Source organism: Sus scrofa, chromosome 9, assembly GCF_000003025.6.
Source record: "Sus scrofa isolate TJ Tabasco breed Duroc chromosome 9, Sscrofa11.1, whole genome shotgun sequence".
Classification (NCBI taxonomy): domain Eukaryota; kingdom Metazoa; phylum Chordata; class Mammalia; order Artiodactyla; family Suidae; genus Sus; species Sus scrofa.
The window spans coordinates 98,126,433-98,150,815 of record NC_010451.4 but is presented as its reverse complement, the minus strand read 5'-3'; the positions used below and the strand labels follow the sequence as shown (position 1 = coordinate 98,150,815).

Genomic DNA, 24,383 nt, shown 5'->3' with positions numbered 1-24,383 from the left:
ACCTGCTTTTCACACAGAAAAGTGAAATATCTCATTAAGACACTTTAAAACAAACTGATTAAATATAAATTAAATTAATTAAATACAGATTCGGTGTGGTATAACAGAAAAACATACTCCTAACAAAACTCATAAATAATGCAGAGAGAGGATGAACAAAGTATAAATCCCTACAGCAAATCTTATTCTCCTAGGAAATGGATGAGAAATCAGAAAAATTCTAACTTAGGAAAATATATATTTGAGACATCTAAGACTTAGCTGCTTCTAAAATAGGAAAAAAAAGGGGGGGGAGAGAACAGGTTTACTCTCACAAAGTGCAACTGCAGTCTTTAGTGACATGTGCCCAGATTTTAATTTATAAACCACAGATTTAATATATAAACCACATTTACAGTAAAAACCTTAGGGCAAAAGTCTAATAATACAGCATTTTAAAGCTTTGAAATACTATACGGTGATTGAAAACAGACTTAAGGAGTTCTGCTTTTGTCATCTATTAAGAACATACTTCTTTAAAAAAATGTATGCTTAACTAACCCTCCAAAGCTCCATATGCAAACTAACATCGTACTTGTTCCTTTCCTGATCCCAAAAAAATTCAACCAAGTAGATCATTTGTTAGAAGTGCTGAGAAAAGTCTCCGCCAGCAGGATGAGACAGGAAGGTGTATGGGGTAATGTAAGCACCTGGGGTAGAAATCAAGAGCGATATGTGTCCCTGCCTGAGCACCAGGACATTCTCTTCTTCCAAATACTCAGCTCCTTCTGCCCACAACACTTTTCTTCTTCACTAAAGTTGTCCCACTTACCTCAACATTCTTTCCTTATAAAAGGCTTTCCTGATCTTCCCTGACTAGGTCAAATCACCCCAGGAGACATTCTCATAGGCCTAGATACATCTTTTCTATGAATATATCACAGTCATTATTTTTACATTTCTTTTGTATTTATTTTTTCATGGCCACACTCACAGAATATGGGAACTCCCAGGCCAGGGATCAAATGCACACATCTGCAGCGACTCAAGCTGCTGCAGTAGGATTCTTAACCCAATGTACCACAGCAGGAACTCCTTCTGTACATTTTTTTTTTTTCCGTCTTTTCCAGACCACACCCGCGGCATATGGAAGTTCCTAGGCTAGGGGGTCTAATTGGAGCTGTTACTGCCGGCCACAGCTGCAGCCGCAGCAATGCAGGATCCGAGCCACGTTTGCTACCTACACCACAGCTTATGGCAATGCCGGATCCTTAAAGCACTGAGCAAGGACAGGGATCGAACCCACAACCTCATGGTTCCTACTTGGATTCGTTAACCACTGAGCCATGAAGGGAACTCCCTTTTGTACATTTTTGATAGCCTCTTTGATTGAATTAAAAGCCATGGTCAAAGAAAATGGCCATCCCACCACCATAACCTTGGTACCCGACATATAAAAAGTATGCATATGGGGAGTTCTTGTTGTGGCTCATTGGGTTAAGAGCCAGGCTAGTATCCATAAGGATGTGGGTTCGATCCCTGGCCTCTGCCTCGTTCTGTGGGTTAAGGATCTGGTGCTGCCACAAGCTGAGTGAAGGTCACAGATGCAGTTCGGATCTGGTGTTGGTGTGGCTGTGGTATAGGCAGCTCTGATTTAACCCCTAACCTGGGAACTTCCAGATGTGGCTCTAAAAAAAAAGGTGTAAATATACAGGTATAAAGGTAAAAATATTTTTTAAAAAATACAATAAAATCAATATTTATTGAGTGAATGATGTTTGGAATTTAATAAAGTTAGACGACAATGCAGAAATACTGATCAATAATCAAGCTATAGACTTCTAAGTGTTGGAATTATATTTTAGTTCTGCAATACCCTGTTAAACTTGTACGTTTATAAATATAAATATTCTGTCCAAATAGACATTATTAAAATATCCAAATGAACATGTATGTAGAATACCTAGCATGGAGCCTGTCACAAAGTATATGATAAATCATCTTCAAAGCTACCATTTAATTTATTTTTAGTTTATTTATTTTTCAGTTAGTATGCAATGGCTTGATATGGGATCTCAGTTCCCAGACTAGGAAAAAACCTTGGCCATAGGGGTGAAAGTGCCAAGTCCTAATGACTAAACCACCAGGAACTCTCAATTCTATTACTTTAAAGATATTTTTTTTGGGGGGGTGGGGGGACAGTAATATGCTCTACAGTGAAGTATGAATGATTTCCTAGGAGTTCCTGTTGTGGTTCACTGGTAACTAACTCAACTAGTATCTGCAAGGATGCAGGTTCAATCTCTGGCCCTGCTCAGTGGGTTAATGCAGCATTGCTGTGAGCTGCAATGTAGGTCACAGATCTGGCGTCGCTATGGCTGTGGCTGGCAACTGCAACTCTGATTTGAACCTAGCCTAGGAACTTCTGTATGCTGTGGGTACAGCCCAAAAAAGAAAAAAAAAAAAAAAAAAAAGGAAGAAGAAGAATGGATTGAAAGATTCATATCAACAGCGTCAGTTTTAGTGAGATTTAAATAAAGTTCATTAATGTGATGATACACAACTCCCTCAGACATTAGTTTCATGCTTGAAACAGTCTCTGAGATAACCAAGAATAATAAATTTCAATGCTTTCAATGACTCTTCCCATCAAATATCATAGTCAAGTACACATGAGTTAAAACACACTTTGGGGCTCTAACAAATTGTAAATTTCTCAAATGAAATAAATTAAACCCTTGGTTTTGTGAAGGCAATGTCTATTTTTTTGCTCTGATGTCCTCTACTGAATAAGAAATCATTCTGCAAAATATTTCTGAGAGAAGGAGTTCTGCTGCTCATAAAATGATGAAATGCCGGCACTGCCTGATATACACAAGTTAGAGAAGCACCAAGTACCTGGAACACAACCTTGTCTACAACTGGCACCTATAATACACCTTTATGGCAGGCACCAAGTCTCCCTCTGAAAAGGTTGGTGGGCTGGAGTAGTTTTCTCCTAGAATCTTTAAAAATCAAAGGCAAAATAAACCCAAAGGTGATATTCTTCCACTTGGAACTTCAAAGTGGGCCATTTAATCTTAGTGTGGCCACTCAGCATGCCTTAAATTCCCTTCATTATCCATGGATTTTGAACTGTTTTTTTCCTCCCCTGTAAATTATGGGCTCACACTGTGGAGATGAACAGCACAGAAAACTCTTATTCAGACTGGCTTACTTTGGATCTTGGGCATTTTTTAAATTAAAAAATATAAGCAAACTACTTCATATAATTATTATAAGTAATTTATATAACAAACTTAGATAATATAATTTAAATAGATTATCTAAATTAAACATAATTTTGCATATCAGTCATTAGCTGCAAATTACGGTATCAGAAGCTATCCACACTTTGGACACTAGATGGCGATGCAGGAAAATAAAAGGAAAGTGAATAGAGGTCATGATCATCAAAATTATGGCTGTTTTATTCTTAATACTTTTAATTTATTTTGATTTTTCCTATTTTTCATAGGCAATTTGGAAACTAGGAAATATTATCAATAAAATGGTTATCCTAAAATACAGAAAAAATAGCTCATAGCATTTACCCATATGCTTATGTATACATTCCTAGCTAAGAATGATTTTAAGAAGTTCCCAGACTAGGGGTCTAATCAGAGCTGTAGCCGTCAGCCTACGCCAGAGCCACAGCAACATGAGATATGAGCTGCGTCTGCGACCTACACCACAGCTCATGGGAACACTGGATCCTTAACCCACTGAGCAAGGCCAGGGATGGAACCTGCAACCTCACGGTTCCTAGTCGGATTCGTTAACCACTGAGCCATGACGGAAATTCCTGATTTTAAGGCTCTTTATTGGTAAACTGCTTTCCAGAAATATTGTGCCAATTTACAATATATGGGTAACAGTCTCATTTCACTCTAATAAGTGCAATGCTCTTATTTGCTGAATTGCAATTTAAAATTTTTATATTAAATAATTACTTGAATTTCTAGATAGCTAATGAATTGAAACTTTTTCTGTGAATCATAAGTCCTATTTTTTTTTCCAGTTTTCTGCTTACCTTCTAATTTTAAGTTGAACCTATTTTTATGATTTCTTAAAATATCTTTATGTTCAGAAAACCATCCATCATTCAGGTAAATACATGTCTACCATCTCTGCTAATATTTGATGGTTTTGTTTGCTTATTTTACATTTTGGTATTTACTCATGATGGAAATTATCTCCCCCAATAGTATGAGGTGACAATTAGATTAGACTGTTTATTCAAACAGCCAATTTCCCCTTTTACTAAATAATTATTGGCTCCTGATCCATTCTTCATATAAGATTGTGGATACATTTCTAAAATTTGTTTATTCGTTTACTATTTCCATTATTTCACCAGCTTCTTACTTTACAAAATTAATAATAAAAATGTTAGCTAACATATCCTGAGAATCAACTGTGCCAACTAAGAACCTCACATGTATTGATTTACTTAACCTTTACTAAGCTTAAGGTCTTAGTTTTAACATGGTTTCCGTTATACAGTTGAGGAAATGAGGCTTAGAGTGTTAAGCAAAGTGCTCAGACTCACTAAGCCACTGAAGTCAGGATTGTCCCTCAAACCCAAACACCTGACACTCTTCTCTATGGTGTCTAATCACTTTCAGTTTACATCAGCAGAGTAATGTAACCAAGCAGGGCCTTATGGGGCTCCCGGGCACAAAAGACATTCTGTGTCCCCCATTTCTTGTTTTTAGGAAATGGGCCTCATTCATCCTCCATGGCCTTTCCGGAGTTCTAAGGGGGAGGTTCAGACAGTTGTTGACCAGGGAAGGAAGGGGCTGCAAAGACAAAGAAGGAACAGTCAACAGACTTGGGGCAGGATCCTAGTTCCCTTTCAAGGGATACACATAATGATGTAGGCGTCTTACACACCTAAGAGAAAAATTATATTCCTTATGCTTCTTTTAGAAATGAATTCTTGAAAACTGAATAGCTTAGAGTCCTTTCTTGTGCTTCTCCTTAGACACAATCACCTGTAAGCTAAAGATTAGGCACCCTGAACACAACTGCCTATGGATTAACGATTATTAGCACATGATGTTTCTCAGGAACTTTCCTAGTTTGTTCTGATCCATATGCCCTTCTCACAAGTACTGCTATTCTAGGCAATAACCCAGAAGATAACCAACATGATCATGCTGAGATCTCCTGATGTCAGCTTTGATGACTAATCAGTGGCCACTGGTGGCACTTAATCCAGCAGCACCTCAGAAAGAGCCCAGATTTCTGACGGTGGCTACTCCACCACAGAGCATGCCCTAATCTATGCTAAGATTCCATATGGGCCCTGCCTATTCTGTGCTGTGGCTCCACAACAGAGTAGGGACAGAAGCTGTAATCAGCTTGCAATTCAGGCTTCATCTGAGCAGACCAAGGGAAATAACTACAAAAACTTGCAGAATCAGCTCAATTGAGATAGCTCAGACCTCTGTCTATGGATGACATGAGCCAAGAGCTCCCATGGTCCTCCTTGCAACAGCATGCCCCCTCTCTAGTGCAAGGATCCCATTATGGGGAAAGGGGAAAACATACACGTAAAGAGAAGAGAACCAGCTCAGGCCTAACACTCAGGGATTTTGCTCCAGCAATTTGCAATCAGATTTCATCCCTAAAAGTAGTGATGGCCATTGAGCAAAGGGAGTTTCACCACATACTGGGCTCCAGCTCTAGCCCCTTATGTCCAACCCTACCCCACAGCCAAGGTGACACCTGCCAACACATCCTGAAGACATCACTTGTGTCCATGTAAAATCCAGCTCTCCCACCAAAAGCACTGGGTACAAAGTCTGAATAGGGAGGCTTCCACATAAGAACACACATTCATGACTGAAATGGGTAACTGTTTCACCTATGTTCATAGAGGCAGAGAAGATTAAGCAAAATTAAAGGGAAGAGGAACTGCTCTCAATTTAAATAACAAGAGGGAAATCCCTGAAAAAAAGAACTAAACAATTTACCAGATAAAGAATTCAAAAAATTGGTAATAAAAATATTAACTGAATTAGGCAAAACAATAGATGAACACAGTGAAAAATTTAATGAGAAAATAGAAAATACTTAAAAAAATTAGAAATAAAGAATTCAATAATTCAAAAAAGTATCAAAGAATGAGCAGCAGACTAAATGATGCTGAACACATAAGTGATTTGGAAGAGAGAATAATGGAAAAAAAATTAGAACAGCACAAGGAAAAACAAATTTTAAGAAATGAGAACAGGTTAATAAATTTCTCAGATAGCAATAAGTTTACCAACATTTGCATTATGGGGATCCCAGAAGAAGACAGAGGGCATTGAAAATGTTTTTGAGAAAACTGTGACAAAAAACTACATAAACTTGAAGAAATAAATATCCAAATACAGGAGGCACAGAAGTCCCCAAACTAGATGAACCCAAATTGATTCACACAAAGACATATCATAATAAAAATGGAAAAAGTTGGAGTTCCCGTCATGATGCAGTGGTTCCCGTCGTGGCTCAGTGGTTCCAACTAGGAACCATGAGGTTGCGGATTTGATCCCTGGCCTTGCTCAGTGGGTTAAGGATCTGGTGTTGCCATGAGCTGTGGTGCAGGTTGCAGAAGCAGCTTGGATCCCGCGTTGCTGTGGCTCTGGCGTAGGCTGGTGGCTACAGCTCCGATTAGACCCCTAGCCTGGGAACCTCCATATGCTGCAGGAAGCAGCCCTAGAAAAGGCAAAAGGACCAGAAGAAAAAAAAAAAAAAAAAAAAAAAAAAAAAAAAGGTGGTGGGGGGAAACTAATGATAAAGAAAATTCTAAAGGCAGCAAGAGAAAAACAAAGTGTAATATATAAGGGACTCCTTGTAAGGTTATCAGCTGATTTCTCTGCACAAACTCTTTAGATGACAGGAAAGTACTCTCATATATTCAAAGTGCTGAAATGGAAGAACACACAACCTAAGGTACTCTACCCAACAAGAGTACTATTTGGTATCTATGGAGAGAAAAAGAACTTCTCAGGCAGGCAAAAACTAAGAGTCCATCAATACTAAACCTACCCTATAAGAAATGTTGAAGGGTCTTCTCTAAGAGTTTTCCACTAAGGGAAAAGGGGGAAGGAAAAATCCCACTAGGAAAGGCAAATATGTAGTAAGGACTGAGGATCATACTAGTGCAAAGGTTGAAAGACAAAAAAATGTAAAAGCAACCATAATTACAATAAAGAGTTAAGGATAAACAAAAATGTAAAACATGGCATCAAAAACATAAAATGTGGAGAGGGGAGTAAAAATTTTAGAATGTTGAACTTAAATGACTATGAGTTTAAAACAAGTAGATACAGTTCTTGGTCAACATGTATAAACTCTACGATAACAAGTCAAAAACCAACAACAGATACAGAGCAAATAAAAAGAAAGGAATGGAAACTAAAAGCTAAAGAAAATCATGAAACCACAAAATAAGAAACAAAAAGGAAAAAAAAAATGGAGAAAAACTATGAAAACAACCAGAAAACAAATAATAAAATGTCAATAAGTACATGGTTGTTAATAATTACTTCAAATGTTAAAAGACTAATGCTCCAAACAAAAGATAGAAGCTTGCTGATTAAAAAGAAAAAAAAAAAAACAAACTGCATGCTGCTATAGGACACTCATTTCAGACCTAAAGACTCACACAGCCTGAAAGTGAGGTGATGGAAAAGATATTTCACAAAAAAGGAAACAACAAGAAAGTGGGGGGTAGGTTGGGTAGAGATATTCCTACCAAATAAAATGTACTTTAAAACAAAGGTTATATAGAAAGACAAAGAGGAACTTATATAACAACAAAGGGATCAATGTAAGAAGAGTGCAATACGGTCATTAACATATGTGGACCCAATACAGAAGCAGTCAAATATACAAAGAAAATACTAATGGACATAAAGAGATAAATTGACAATAACATAATAACAGTAGGGAACTTTAACAGCCCACATACATAAATGGATAGATCATCCAGAGAGAAAATCATCAAGGCAAGAATGGTCTTAAGTGACACAACAGACCGGTTAGACTATAGAGATCTACAGAATAGTTTTGGGCCAGTAGATGCAAACTATTGAATTTGCAATGGATAAGCAATGAGATATAGCACAGGAAACTATATCTAATCACTTGTGATGGAACATGAGGGATAATAATGTGAGAAAAAGAATGTATGTCTGTGTGTGTGTGCATGTGCCTAACTGCATAGCTGTATAGCAGAAATTGACAGCACGTTTTATTTTTATTTATTTATTTTTTATATAATGATTTTTATTTTTTTTCCATTATAGCTGGTTTACAGTGTTCTGTCAATTTTCCACTATACAGCATGGTGACCCAGTTACACATACATGTATACATTCTTTTTTTCTCACATTAAATCAACTATAATATAAAAATAATTTTAAAAACACAGAACATTACATCAAAAAACAGCAGGACACACATTGAAGTGCAAATGGAAAATTCTCCAGGATAGATCACATAGTAGGCCACACAACAAGCCTCAACAAATTTAAAAGGATAGTAATTATATCAAGCACTTTTTCCTAAAACAAAAGTATGAAATTAAAAATTAATTACAGATAAAGATGAGCTAAGAACAAGCATGTGGAGATTAAACAACATGCTGCTAAAAACTGATGTGTGTCAATGACAAAATCAAAGAGGAAATCAGAAAATATCTTGAGACATTAAATTAAAATGGGAACACTAAACTCCAAAATCTATATGATGCAGCAAAAAGTTTTAAAAGGAAAGTTTATAGCAAGAGAGGTCTTTCTCAAGAAACAGACAAAAAAAGTTTTTCAAACAAACTAACCTGCCACCTAAAATAACTGGAAAAAGAAGAACATAACCCAAAGTCAGCAGAAGGAAGGAAACAACAAAGATCAAAGAGGAAATAAAATAGAGATTAAAAAAAAATAGAAAAGATCAGTGAAATCAAAAGCTATTTTTTAATATAAACAAAATGGATAAACCTTTAGCCAGGCTCACCAAAAAAGAGAGGACCCAAAACAAAATAAGAAATAACAGGGGAGAAATAAAACCAATACACAGAGATTAAAAAAAAAAAATAGAATCCTGTGGACAGTTATATAACAACACATTGGACACCTAGAATAAATGGACAAATTTCTAAAATCTGTATACAAGTTTCTAAGACTGAAGCAGGAGAAATAAACAGCCTAAACAGCCTGATCACTAGCAGTGAATGTGAATTTGTGATTAAAAACAAAAACCTCTTCGCAAACAGAAGTCCACGACCGAATGGCTTCATGGGGAATTCTACCAAACATATACAGAAGAACTAATACCTATCCTTCTCAAACTACTGCACAAAAAACTGAAAAAGACAGAACCCTCCCAAATTCATCCTCTGATTCGCCACCATTACTCTGACACCACAACCAAAGACATTACAAAAAACAAAATTACAGGCCAATATGTTTGTTTTATATAATGCAAAATCATCAACAAAATATTAGCAAACAAATCTAACAATACAAAAAAAGGATCATAAAGCATGATCAAGTTGGATTCATTCTATAGTCGCACTGATTGATTCAACATGTTCAAATCAAAGTGATACATCACATTAACAAAAGGAAATGACAAAATCCACATGACCATCTCAAGAGACTCAGAAAAAGCATTTGACAGAACTCAACATACATTCACAATAAAAATTCTTATCTTGCTGTATAGCACAGGGAACTATATCTAGTCACTTATGATGGAACATGATGGAGGATAATGTGAGAAAAATAATGTGTAGATATATATGTGTGTATGTACATGTATATGTCTCTGTGTGTGTGTAACTGGGTCACACTGCTGTATACCAGAAATTGACAGAACATTGTAAATCAGCTATCATTTAAAAAAATTTTAAAAATCCAGATAAAGGCCACGTATGACTAACCCACAGTCAACATTATATTCAACAATGGAAATATAAATTGGTACTGCCACTATGGAAGACAAAATAGAATGGAGGTTCCTCCGAAAACTAAAAATAGAACTACCATATGAATCAGCAATTCCATTCTTGGGTATATATCTAGAAGAAAGAGAAAACTCTAATTCAAATTGATACATGCACCTCAATGTTTATAGCAGCACTTTTTATAATACCCAGGATATGGAAGCAACCCAAGTGTTCATCAACAGATAATGCATAAAGAAGATATGGTGTGTACATAAATACATTGGATTGAAAAAAAAGATTCTTCCATTTGCAGCAATGTGAATGGACCTAGAGAATATCAGGTATAGTGAAATGAGTCAGAGAAAGACTCTTTATGATATTACCTACTGTATGATATTACTTACATGTAAAATCTAAAAAAATAAAACAAATAAATATATACAGATACAGAGGACAAAGTAATAGTTGCCGGTGGGGCAAGGGAAGGAGGAGGAACAAGAAAGTAGCAGGGGATTAAGAGATACAGGCTGCTATGTACAAAGTAGAGCGACAACAAGGATATATTGTACAGCACAGAGAATAATAGCCATTATCTTGTAATAACTTTTATTGGAGTATAACCTGTAGAAATACTGAGTTGCTATGCTGAATATCTGAAACTGATACAATATTTTAAATCAACTATACTTCAATAAAATACATAAGATAAAATAACATAAAATGCAGGCCCTAAATATATTATTAATAGTACTGCTAGATAATTCATAGCTTTTGCTAATGTTGTGAATGTGATTTTAATTTCTCATATTGCTCTCTATCCAGGGAAAACCAGAAGTGTGGTCACCCTCCCACAGTTAGAGATGCTATGATTATCTTCATTCCTGTCCTCAAAATGATGTTGCTGTCCTCCAACCCTGGCTGCTGATTTGTGGTTTCCTTAGTCTATAGGACATTTTTTTTTTTTTTAAATAAAGAACTAACCATTTTAAAATTCAATTTAGAAAAAGCAGGTCTAGTCCAGATCCTGCCTCTAATGAGCAACCATGGCCACAACTGATTCAATAATCTTCTCTGAGCTTTAGATTTTTCCAAAACAAAAGGCTTTTCTAGATCGATCAGAAAGCTCTTCAGGAGTTCCCTCAGTGGCACAGTGGGTTAAGGATCTGGGGTTGCTGCAGCTGTGGCTTAGATTTAATCCCTCTCCTGGCAACTTCCAATGTGCCATGGGTGTGACCAAAAAAGAAAAAAAAGTTCTTCAAATTCTAAAATCATGTCATTTATATCTGATAGTTTTAACTATTAGGAAAAATATTATATATAAATGAGTAGGAATAATACATTCCGTATACATCAAAAGAAAAAGCATCAATAAAAAGTGAAAATATTGGTAACATTAAGATAAAATTTATGTTTGTCTCTTTATAAATCACTACCCAACAAAACTTTTTGGGGGGGGGGCTTTTTGTCCTTTCTAGGGCCACACCCGCGGCAGATGGAGGTCCCCAGGCTAGGGGTCTAGTCAGAGCTACAGCTGCCGGCCTACACCAGAGCCACAGCAACACAGGTCTGAGCCACGCCTGCAACCTATACCACAGCTCACGGCAATGCCAGATCCTTAACCCACTGAGCAAGGCCAGGGATCAAACCCACAACCTCATGGTTCCTCGTCAGATTCGTTTCTGCTGCGCTATGATGGGAACTCCCCCAACAAAACTTTTGAAACGTATTAGTATTTTAACTATTCCAATTAGCTTGAATCATGACATGCCCAAAATTCAATCTGTTGACTTTTATCAAAATGTTGAATGAGTTTCTGAATAAGTCCCAAGTATTATTTTTAATATATTCTGTTTTCATTTGGTACAGAAACTTTTAAACCTAATTATATGCATTTAGAAGAATTTCACAACAATTGAGAGTGTGCTACTCTTTTGTTTCAAAAGTAATCCATATTTAGCTTCCTTGCTTACCTCTACTTCACATTTATATTTTCTCAACCACCGTTTGATCAACCAGTGTGCAAAATTCTAATTGCAGAGTACTCACTCAACTAGAAATATAAGAAGCTCTCAACATTCTTGAGATACAATAATCATATCAGTATTATTCCTAATCCAAGTATTTTTTCATTGCCCTGTGGAAATTTGAGTGCCAGCTCCCCAAGATGAAGCTTAACTGAAGTGACCAAATGTTCATGTACTCCTTAATCACTCTCTCTTCATCAACACTATGATGTAGAGCTGATCATTACATTTAATATTTTCATGGTAAGTGAAGCTGATTACTTGATGACTGGATCTGCCTAAAGAACACGAGAAAGACACACACACTGAATGTGTTTGCAAAGTAGAGATACTATAATACCGATAATATGAGAAAGGATGACTCTGGTCACTTAAAACACAAAGATACTTTATCACCTGGTGAAATTTGTTATAAAATTCTTTTTTTTTTTTTGTCTTTTTGCCATTTCTTGGGCCGCTCCTGCAGCATATGAAGGTTCCTGGGCTAGGGGTGGAATCGGAGCTGTAGCCACTGACCTACGCCAGAGCCACAGCAACGCAGGATCCAAGCCGTGTCTGCAACCTACATCACAGCTCACGGCAACGCCAGATCCTTAACCCACTGAGCAAGGCCAGGGATCGAACCCGCAACCTCATGGTTCCTAGTCAGATTCGTTAACCACTGTGCCACAACGGGAACTCCTGTTATAAAATTCTGATGTCATCCCCTGACCCCCCCCCACATTTTACTGCTGTCTTATTTTAAGAAATTGCCACAACCACCCCAACTGTCAGCAATCACCACCCTGATGAGTCAATGGTCAGCATCAAGGTAGGACCCTCCATCAGCAAAAAGAAAGACTCACTGAAGGCTCAGATGATGATTAGCATTACTTAGCAATATTTTTTAATTAAGGTATGTACACTTTTAAAAGATATAATGCTCTTACACTCTTAACAGATCACGGTATAGTGTCAACAAAACTTTTATAGATACCAGGAAACTAAAAAATCATGAAACTTGCTTTACTGTGTTGTCTGGAACCAAATCAGCAATATCTCTGAGGTATGCTTCAACTTTGAAAAATCTGGCCCAGTAAGCACTGATACTGATCTGTGCTTATTGGGCAGGAAGTCTTTTCATAGTCCTTCTAGCCCCAGCAAACAAGTCAATAACCTCTTAAAACTACAATTCATTTCAAAATAAAAGTATTCCTCTGTCTTAAGAATTACTTTGCTATTTCTAAAACTGCAAATGCAACTAAATTCTAATCATCAAGAGCTATCTTTAGTATACCATATAAGTCATGAAAAAAATTCTATCATACTCATTAACACCTTTTTATAAACTTTTCTTATACTTGCAAAGCAATTAAGTTATCCTCTGGAGATCTCTTCTTAAAAACTAAATAACCTTGATTACTTCCTCTGTTATTATAATTTATAAATCTGTCCTTTATTTCAGAATCTTTCTGTTGCAATCTTAAATTTTCTTGTTTCTTTTAGGTGAAGAGCACCCATCTTTTTCTTTTACTAATAGTACTTAAAAAATTGATATATAGTTGATTTAAATATTGTGTTAGTTTCAGGTATATAGCAGTGATTCCGTTTATTTTCTCAAAAAAAAAGTGTATGAGAGAAAAAACTTTGCTTCTTTTAATGAACTTTATTCCTTCTTTCTCCTGTTTTTAATACCTCCTCCCTCCAAAAACAAATGGCTACAAAATATTCATAAACTTCTACAATACTAGCAATTCTATGAATTACCAAGGTCTTAAAATCTAAGTCATTGATTAGCATGATTTGTAATAACAAGCCTCAGACAGATGCCTGCTGGACTTTGCTAAAAGTACTTCCCTAATGTACCCTGATTTCTCTATTGCTTAATAATCACCTGGAAAACTTGAAAAAATGCAGAATCCAGCTCCATAGGTCTGAGGTGGAGCTTGAGGTTCTGCATTTCTAACTGGCTGCCAGACCTCAGACCTCACTTTAAATAGGGAGGGAATAAACTAAAATATTCTTGTTTGTTGGCATAATGAGATATGCATCAGCATAAAGTTTTCCTGAAATCTAGATGGATGACTCTTTCATATGACATAAAATGAAATTACTCTCCTAGAATTCATTTATCACAAAACTGTATTGGTGTGCCAAGTATCTTTCATTTAACTTGAGCTCCTGCAAAAAAAGGTCCTGTTTTTACAAGGATGAAGAAATCACTTTTAAATTTAAATTGTGCCACAACTTACCAATATGCTCATTATTACATTCAGAGTAGGAAAGTTCCTTAGCTAAGAAAACCATGCCCTTGTCTAGGAACACATTAGTTCTATTTTGGAAATAGAACTGAAATTGAAAGCACATAGGAAAAGGAACAATCCAAATCATGTCTTTTTTGCACATACAGTACAATTTGATATTTAAACAAACCCCCACTCTCACATTAGTTGGTGGTAAACTGTCAAGCCAAGAACTGGGAAGTGTCTGAGATTTTTTTTATCCTATTTGCAAGCTAACAAGTAATCCACCTACAGTTTCAAAGATACTAGCAGAAAAATACAAGTCTTTTGGGTCTGAAAGAAAAGGCCATTTACTCTTCACAGCAATACCAAGAGCAGCACCAATGGCCAGAGTGCAATCTTTGCTTAGGCCCCAGATGCAATTCCCACAGGGGTACAGGAATAGAGCCAGGGGTACCTTCACAGGCAGTAGGTGTGTTTGGGCAAGGAATTCCAACCTGAGGAAATCCCTGACCCCATGCCAGCAGCTGGCTCATCCTCCAGTGAGAACAATATCTTAATTACTCTGCATTGTCAATCCCTTCTGGGGAAGGAGCCATTTCTCTATCTTCACATATCCTGGAATGTACAGAAATCTGAGCAAACTGGCTACTAGTGCTCATACTCGAAGAAATGTGACAGATTCGTGGAGAACTATCTCCCAACAGCTGGTAGAAAAGTGCTGGAGGATGATAACAACAACAATAAAAACCGTAATAATGATTACAATCAATAAGCACTTTACATGTGTTATTCCATTTGGTGCTCAACATGTTGGCAAGTTAAACAGGAGATTTGTCCCTTTCAAAGAGGAGGAAACAGATTTGTAAGCCTTAAGTAACTTGCATAAGCTCCTGCAGCTAGTGGTTTCAAAGATGGTGCATTATCCCTATACAGTTCTAAGAGGCAGGATTGTCTGAGAATGGGAAGTAGGGCGCTTAACCAGAGGTGAGCCTTACTCAGGTCACCAGATCATTTAATCATGATCATCCCTTCCCAGCCTCCTACGTGGCTATGCGTCCTTACTTCTCATTTTATACTTATAGAGTTGTTGTATAGTTAACTAGAGTTGGGATAAAGGGTAGAGTTTATTTTTAAATTTTTGGCCTGTCTGTGGCATAAGGAAATTTCCAGGAATAGAGGTTTTTTGTTGTTGTTTTTTTTTTGGTTTTTAAGTTATCTCCTACATCTTATAGCAAAGGTAAGGAATTATATTTTGATTATTTCTTTCTGAGGAATAATCAAAGATAGCATTTTATAATGACACCAAATTAGGAAAGCTTCTCACAAGAAAAGTGACTCAAAGGTTATTAATGGAATCATAACATTTGTGCCTAGTTCTTAAATAAAAGGATATGTGATTGTATTGAAACTGTACAAGACCATCTTCTTCAGGTGTTCACTCACATACTGCCCACAATCAGCATGTTTTCCTTTCATCCTTCACTGGCTTGCAGTATTTTACTCCTAAACTGTCAAACTTTCTCTCTTTCATAAACAAATCCTACTCTCTGTGTCAATATTTGAAATTTTGCCTGTAAATCAGAACATGCTGTGATTGAATTGCCGCTCTTATCATCTACCACTTACTTCCATCAAAGCACATAACTGGATTAGTGGGAAAACAGCTATGTTATGCTTGAATTTAAGCTTCGCCTAACAGCAGGCTTCCCTTCTGTAACAAAGAACAGGCTTGGAGATAACAGAAACACTAGGAAATGATGCAACATCTGTTCTGACATCTTATATGTGATTAAAGCATAAAAATTACCACTCAAAAAAAAAAAAAAAAAGAAAGAAACCCAGATATATAAACCTACAAGTGAGAAGCTGCTTAACTCTTCTGTGTGGTGGTTCCAGGCAGTATTGGAAAAATGTTCATACACACTGTGTCATAACTCTGGATGATAGGCATGATCTCAGGTATGGGGATAAAGAGAAATGCATGAACACTTTGTGGGAAGATTACTGCCCAAGTTCATTAGAGAATCACTACCCAATTTCCTCAATGCCTTATTATTATGCTTCCTTGAAGTTAGAAAAGTCAAACATTATACTGTCTCTTTCCTAGATTTTCAAGCAGTTTCAGAGAGAAAACAGGAAAAAAAAAAAATACACAGAGATCTGTGTGCCTACACACAGACACTCCAGGAGATTATAACCATATTAGAAGGTATTTTTCTTAGAATCATTATATCATTAAATTGTTACATTTCTATTTAATGAGAAAAGCCTGTCAAAGACAAAAATATGATTTTGCTTTTCTTTCCCCAAAATGTTGTATAACAATCAATTCTCTTAAAATATATCATTTTCAGGTATTGACATTAAATATTAAAATTAAATATTATATAAATAATAATATTATTTAAATAATATTATAAATAATATTATATAAATATTATATAAATAATAATATTATATTATTAAGTAATAATCAATGAGGTTTGATAGTGCTTGGCTTCAGGTCCCCTTCAAGGAGACTGAACTCAAAGCCTCTGGTCAAGACAAAAATTATCAGATCCTCATCATCACCCTGCCCATCTCACTGTAATGCCCCTTTTCCCAGCATGAGAATCAGGCCTACTCCTTGCTACTCCCTGCTAGGAAAATATGTGGCCCATTCCTTACCCCTCAGGGGCAATATACACGCCCAACCTACCAGTAAATGTATCATAAGACCCCTCTTTCCCCAACCAATCAGCAGGTCAGCAGGTGTATCACGAGACCAACCAGAAAATCAAATATGCCCATGCACATGAGGCACACACTTGAGACCAATCAACAACCAACCCTCACACACACACAGTAGGCCTAGGCAGGGAAAAAAAAAGGTCTTCACTCTGGTCGAAAGCATGGGCCTTTATAGGGAAATCCAACTGTAAAGTGGGTCCAGTCCCTATTCACAGGGTGCCTGCTCTCCCTCTGAGAGCTTTAATAAACTTGCTTGTGCTTTCTAATGCATGCAACATAGCCGTAACATTTTCACTTTTTTTTCACCTCAATTCTTTGCTGAGCACATATAAGAACTGGAGAGACAATGCAACCACCATTAACAATAAGAGCAAAAGACTCATGACAAAGGAATTAAATAAATTTATAAAAGGATCATTATTTGCTGGCTAAATGATGAAAACAAAATTCATTCAAAGCCATTTCTACTGCTTAGTCATAAAATCTTTTAAAATATACTTTTAATAGCATTGTCCAGTTTCTAACTGTGGCAGATGCTACCAGTGCCCCATCCATCTTTCCATACATGTCAGCCCCAATTTAACTGCCCGAGGTTTCTGGGAGCCTTCTGCTTGTGCATATGGTGGCCTGGGGAAAACCAGGGTAATTAATGTCCCTTGGAAGCAGTCATTAACTTTAAATACTCCAGCACACTGTCTCCTTGGAAAGAATAATCTCAATTCATGCAATCTACACTGGTTTTCAGAACTGCATAGAGGATTAAGATCTAATCACTCAGAGTGGTAACCTGTTTGACAATCCATTGTTTATTAGTTTGGGTCTTTGTTTTTCTTCTCACATTTCTCTAAATCTTTCTTAGAATTACTTTCCCAATAAGCCATTTGTACTTGAATCCTGGTCTCATAAACTATTTCAGGGGAAGGAACATGTAAATTGATACTATAACCGAGCAGGGCCCTGTGGGGTTCCTGGGCATAAAAGCCTTTCTGTGTATCCCATTTCTTATTTTTAGGAAATAGTCCTCATTCAGCCTCCATGGCCTTCCCTGAGTTCCAAGCTGCTGATCGGGGAAAGAAGGGGATGCAGTCAATGGAGGAACAAACAGGTCAAGAAACAATAGTAAGCCTTGGGGCAGGATCCTGGTTCCATCTTAATGGATACACATAATAATATAGGCATCTATATACTTAAGAGAAAAGTTATGTTCCTTATGCTTCTTTTAGAAATGAGTAACACTGATCAGCTTAGAGCCCTTTTTTGTCCTTCTCCCTGGCTTAATTGGACCCTAAACATAATCACCTGTAAGCTAAAGATTAGGCACCCTGAGTACAATTGCTTGTGAGTTAAAGATTATCAGCACATGCTGGTTTTAGGAACTTCCTAGTCCATTCTAATCTCTGATCAATATGCCCTTTTCACAATAATCCAGAAGTCCACCATCATGATCATGCAGAGATTTCCTGACACCAGGTTTGATGACTAAGATTCCCCCAAAGAAAGAATGCATATTTGCCCTCAACCCTGACTCTTATCCAGAATCCTGCTTTTTTCCTGTTTACTATAAAATTCCCCACAATTCTTCCTAATGGGGGTCGCAGTCTTTAAGGCATTAGCCTCCTGGGGTCTCATTTGCCTGGCAAAGCAATAAAAGCTATTTTTTTTCTTCTTCACCCAAAACTCTGTCTCCACATTTCTATTAGGCACTGGTTGACAGAGGGCAAGTTTTGGCAGTAATACCAGCAGAAGTCTTAGGAAACAGATCCTCTGGAAGAGATTCCAGAACTAAATCATTCACCAGCCATGTGGCCACAAGGAATCCGCTGGCAACTGTCCATCAGTGATAACTTGAGTAAAGAAAACCCCTCAGAGGTTACAATATCATAACTGTTAAGATTTTCATCTGCAGTGACCGGAACACAATACTGAATAAAGGGGAGGCACCTAGAATTTGCAAAGTATGCTGACAACTGCAATCTTAAGGTCCTGGAGTTGATTAGTTGTTACATTCGTTGAAGAAAGTGACCACCTCATGTCAGCTAACTATCCATCAAGGGCAAAGGGTGACAGCCAGATGACTTACAAAGCAGCCAATAAAGAGAATCTAGGTCAACATGTGCTAGAAACAGTCACAGTATTTGCTTTTAAAAGTACATAATTATAAAGGAGCCTGCATTCACAGCCATGGCAGTCTTCTACGCAAAAGTCAGGGTACTGATAGGCAAAGAATGGGAACCTAACTATGAATGGGGGACACCTAAATTGATGTGACTGAAAACACTAACTGCCAGATTCTGCTCTACTCTCTGGATAGGCAAAAGTAATCTCATCCCCTTAAAGGGAAGTAGTTTCTTCATTCCTAGAGACAATAAAAAATGATGCTTGCTATCTTCAAGATCTGATGTCTGCTATCTTCAAGATCTGATGTCATCTGCCCTCATGGCCATAGGCAACAAATAGATCAGGTCTCAACATGGCCAACCTGGAAAAATAGTCTCTGTTCCAGGAAAACAGAAAAAGAGGATATTCAGCAAAAGAGATGTAAGATCTGTCTAATACGAACCAGCATATACTGGGAAAACATGCCAGGAAATGGGTGTGGATGGATCGTGAGGCAAAGAACACCTGGTCATCAACTTGGTGTAAGGGAGATAGATAAGAAAAGACTCAGATTCCTGTATAGTGGCAGATGGCTTGGCTAATGTTGGCCAATACCCTTGAAGAAGCAGAACTGGAAGAATTTCCTCAGGGAAGCATGAGCATGGACTTCTGGGAGTTTTCATGAAATGAGCAGATCTCTGTCTCATATCAATTACCACTAGATAACATTCATTATAGAGAAAGTGCTCAACAACTGGGTAGCTAGGGGAATGTAGGTCATCAGCCTTTTCTGTAGCAACTGTAGTGCTTAAAAAAATGGGATCAGGGGAGTTCCCGTCGTGGCGCAGTGGTTAACGAATCCGACTAGGAACCATGAGGTTGCAGGTTCGGTCCCTGCCCTTGCTCAGTGGGTTAAGGATCCAGCGTTGCCGTGAGCTATGGTGTAGGTTGCAGACGCGGCTCAGATCCTGCGTTGCTGTGGCTCTGGCGTAGGCCAGTGGCTACAGCTCCGATTCGACTCCTAGCCTGGGAACCTCCATATGCCACAGGAGCGGCCCAAAGAAATAGCAAAAAGACAAAAAAAAAAAAAAAAAAAAAAAAAAAAAGGGATCATAAATGTGGCAGCCAGGTAGCAGAGAGAGAAGGGATATACATGGGCCTAAAAACATGGCTCTTTCTCATCAAGTGTGACATAGCTACTGCCATTGGTGCCATTGGAAACTGTCTAATGCTGAGTCTTCAATACTATCACTCTTCAAAAAGACATTTAACAACTTGATATTAAATACGTTATATGTGATTTTATCTGGAATGGGACTGAGTAAACTTTGTTTTTCTTGTTACTGATACACATTTCAGTTAAGAGTACAACTACTACTGTAAACAGTATGGAGGTACCTCAGAAAACTAAATATAGAACTACCATGTGACCCAGCAATCCCACTCTTTGGCATATATCCAGAAAAAATTTTCCTTGAAAAAGATATATGCACCCATATGTTGACTGCAGCATTATTCAGAAAAGCCAAGACATGGAAACAACCTAAATGTCCATCGACAGATGAATGGATTAAGAAGATATGATGTGGTATATGTACCCAGTGGAATACTACTCAGCCATAGAAAAGAACAAAATAATGCCACTTGCAGCAACATGGATGGAACTAGAGTTTCTCATACTAAGTGAAGTAAGTCAGAAAAAGAAAGCCAAATACCATATGGTATCACTTATATCTGAAATCTAATGTATGGCACAAATGAACCTTTCCATAAGAAAAAAACTCACAGACTTGGAGAACAGACTTGTGGTTGCCAAGGGAGAGGGGGAGAGAGTGGGATGGACTGGGAATCTGGGGTTAACAGATGCAAAATATTGCACTTGGAATGGATAAACCATGAGATCCTGCTGTATAGCAATGGGAACTATATCTAGTCACTTGTGATGGAGCATGATGGAGGATAATGTGAGAAAAATAATGTATATGTATGTGACAAGGTCACCTTGCTGTACAGTAGAAGATTGACAGAACACTGTAAACCAACTATAATGGAAAAAATAAAAATCAGTAAGAATTAAAAAAAAAAAGAGTTGCCCTTTCCCCTTTCCTGTTTACAATGTCTCATCCAATATCACTAATCATATGGATTCACAAACTGCCTGATTTATCATCACAGGATATCATCATGAAATCCTGCATAACATCTCTTTAAATCAAACAATTTATTTTATGGTTAAGGAAGTCCAACAATAAATGATCACAGGATCTACTGGGTCTACCATATTCTGCCTCATTTACAAGCTGCCAGCCTGACAAAACATTGGGATAGTCTTCTAAATATGCAACTAAAGTTCTAACTTTGAAATGACTGTCTTTGAGTTGGACTATTGTCCTTCAAGACACAACATGTACTTTGAACCATAGTGCTAAGTCCATTGATGTACTGGCATCAGACTATCCATTCATAAAAAACAATGGTTACATTTTCAGGAATTTTTAGAAGATAAAGGAATCAATCCAACAAGAGAATATAGCACTTATAAGTAAATATTTATGCATGCAATATAGCAGCATCTCAATACACAAAGCAAGTATTGACAGACATAAAAGGAGACACTGGCAGTAATACAGTAGCAGCATGGAACTTAAAATACCTCACTTTCATCTAGACAGAAAATCAATATGGAAACATTGGCCTTAAATGACACGTTAGATGCCATCTTTAAGGATCATTAACTGGAAGCAATGGACACTGGGCAAGTTTTTAACTACCATTACCTGCAACTTTTTTTTCTCCCTCATTTCTCTCTCTAGCAGCCAGAGTCTATTCTACCTACACATGTGGAAGGTTGGTGCTTGAAACCCTAACTCATTTGGCCTTGAGGCAGAATAACTTTGAAGTTCATATTCTATACAACTTCTAGGATTCCTCAGTAGGATTAAGTTCCTTTAAATTAAATTAAGTTCTTTTAATTGTCTTCCTTCCTTCCCTTGCCTCACTTCTTTAATTGATTGTGTTTCCTGGGATCATGTCCCAAATAAACCACTTACACTTGAATCCATGAACAAGAATCAGTAAGAAGCCAGATTAAGACATTAACCATATTTAATGTCTGCTGGGTTTACATAAATTTCATTAGATATGCCAAATCTGTAATGAATTTATTACTTTTACAACTTGCTCTTTTTCTATGCCAAAGATATTTTTCCAATGACTTTAAATAAACATATGTTTATGTACTAATTAAACTAAATGATTATCTTTTCTGATCATTTTATTTGAGTGACCAAGCATTACATTTTACTTGTTCTCATTTTGTTGAATGAGTTAACACACACAGGGTCAGATTATAAAATCAGACTGACATGAATCAGAGCTCGTATGTAGTATCAAATTATACTAATATCAAGGATGCAGATAAGCTAAAGTGTTGCTAAAGGTTCAGATAAAGCATAGAAAGAAATGGGCATGAAGAGAAGTTTCCCAAGGGGTTATGAGCTGAACTATGCCCCCAGTCCAATTCCTATGTTTATGTCCCAACCACCAAATTTAACAGTAATCATAGATTAAATGTTTTATTTTGGCCGCACCCATGGTATATGGAAGTTCCCAGGCCAGGGATCAAATCTGAGCCACAGGAGGTCCTTACCCACTGAACTTGGCTGGGGATTGAACCCATATCACTGCAGAGACATTTTGGATTGTTAACTCATTGCATCACTGCAGGAACTCCAATAGATAACTTCTTTAAAGAGGTAAGTTAAAAAGGAGGCCATCGGGGTCATTTTTAAGAGCATGATCCAATATGACTGGTGTCCTTATAAGAAGAGGAAAAGACAGCAGTCTGCACAGAGGGATGACCATATGAAGTGGCAGTAAGAGGGCCACCTGTAAGCCAAGGAAAGAGGTCTTAGGAGAAACTGACCCTGCCAGCACCTTGGTCTTGGGCTTTCTGCTCCAGAACTGTGTGAGAGAAAAATTTCTGTGGTATAAGCTACCCAGTTTGTGTTATTCTGTTATGGCAACTTTAGAAAACTAATAGGTCAGGTCTTTCCTCACTGTTTTGGAGACACTTCTCTGGACCCAGACAAAAAGAGGTCTCAAAAGAGAGGTTTACAGGATTTCTTGTATAGTAGGAGCATTTAAAGCATGAAATATCTCCAATTTATTGCCCACAGAGTTATACTACCTACCAGATATTTTTAAGGAGTCTTGCCTCATTGTTTATGATAGATACCCTTAGCTAGGGATGTCCTGCTAAAAGCATTATTAGAGTAAATCTTCTTCCTCTTAGTAAATATGGTTTATCTAGTTACTTGAATCTCTGGTTGACAAGAGATTATACCTGGTTCCTTTGCCTATTTTTTTCCAAGGGTGTCCCAGTGAAAGGAGGAAATTGTATGTCAGCTGCTCTACTGTCTTCCTCCCATCTGGTTTTAGAGGCAGATACATTCTCCAATGTACAAAACAAATTCTTCTTCCACACTTTCGCCTCTATGAATATAACCATTTAGAAGGTGAAATTATATCCATGGGTAAACAGTCATGAAATTTTCTGATAAAAATTCTATGAATTAATATAAGACAAGGTAATATTCATTTTGATCTGCTTTATTTGCTTTAGAGTTCAGTGCTCTCTAGCTATGAGTAGGAAGGTCTAAAATAGTTCCTGGGAAGGAAGATTTTTAAGAAAGCATATTCAAATAGCTATCGTTTCCATGTTAATAAAAAATATTTTAAAACCATAATGCATTATGGATATGTATCCAGTGTGCAAAATGAGCATGATAATGAAGAGAGAATTGCCATATAATTATATTACCAAGTCACTACTTATTGGGAGTTACAACAATTTCAAGGAGTACAGGGGTTCATGTCAACTGTTTTAGCTCCTCTGAGTCAAACAGAATATGTATAATGTTTTTCTTTCATTTTCATTGCTTTAATTACTTCACTCATGGGTAAAGCCTCAGACATTCAGGACCTTGGTGTGGAAGTACAGGAGAATGAGTAACAAGATAAGACAGCTCAGTAAGATAGTCTTGTAATAGGACTAGAAATATCTCTGCCTATCCATGACAAAATACTACAATTTAAAGTCAGTGGAAGATAGAAATTGCAGCTTTAACTCAGCAAAAATGCAATCATTATATACTTACTGAAGCTACATTCACAAAATCGTCATCTGAGAGGGTTTCCAACATTTCAGAGACAGATGTTCGGATCAGTTTAAGCGTCAAACCACTAACACTTCCACTCCTATAAAAAAATAGGTCCACACATGTTAATGACCATGTATTTAATCAGTATCAGACACCCTAAGGAAATGCAACTTATGCACTGGCT

General features: G+C 37.1%; 1 protein-coding gene across 21 annotated transcripts in view; it reads right to left on the bottom strand.

Moving 5' to 3' along the window:
- CACNA2D1 (calcium voltage-gated channel auxiliary subunit alpha2delta 1) overlaps window positions 1–24,383 on the bottom strand; it is a 484,869-nt gene that overhangs the window by 115,110 nt on the left and 345,376 nt on the right. For all 21 annotated transcript variants that reach the window (XM_013979785.2, XM_005667683.3, XM_013979783.2 and 18 more), the window contains 1 exon segment: window positions 24,197–24,296. In XM_013979785.2, coding sequence (XP_013835239.1) covers window positions 24,197–24,296 — 100 coding nt within the window.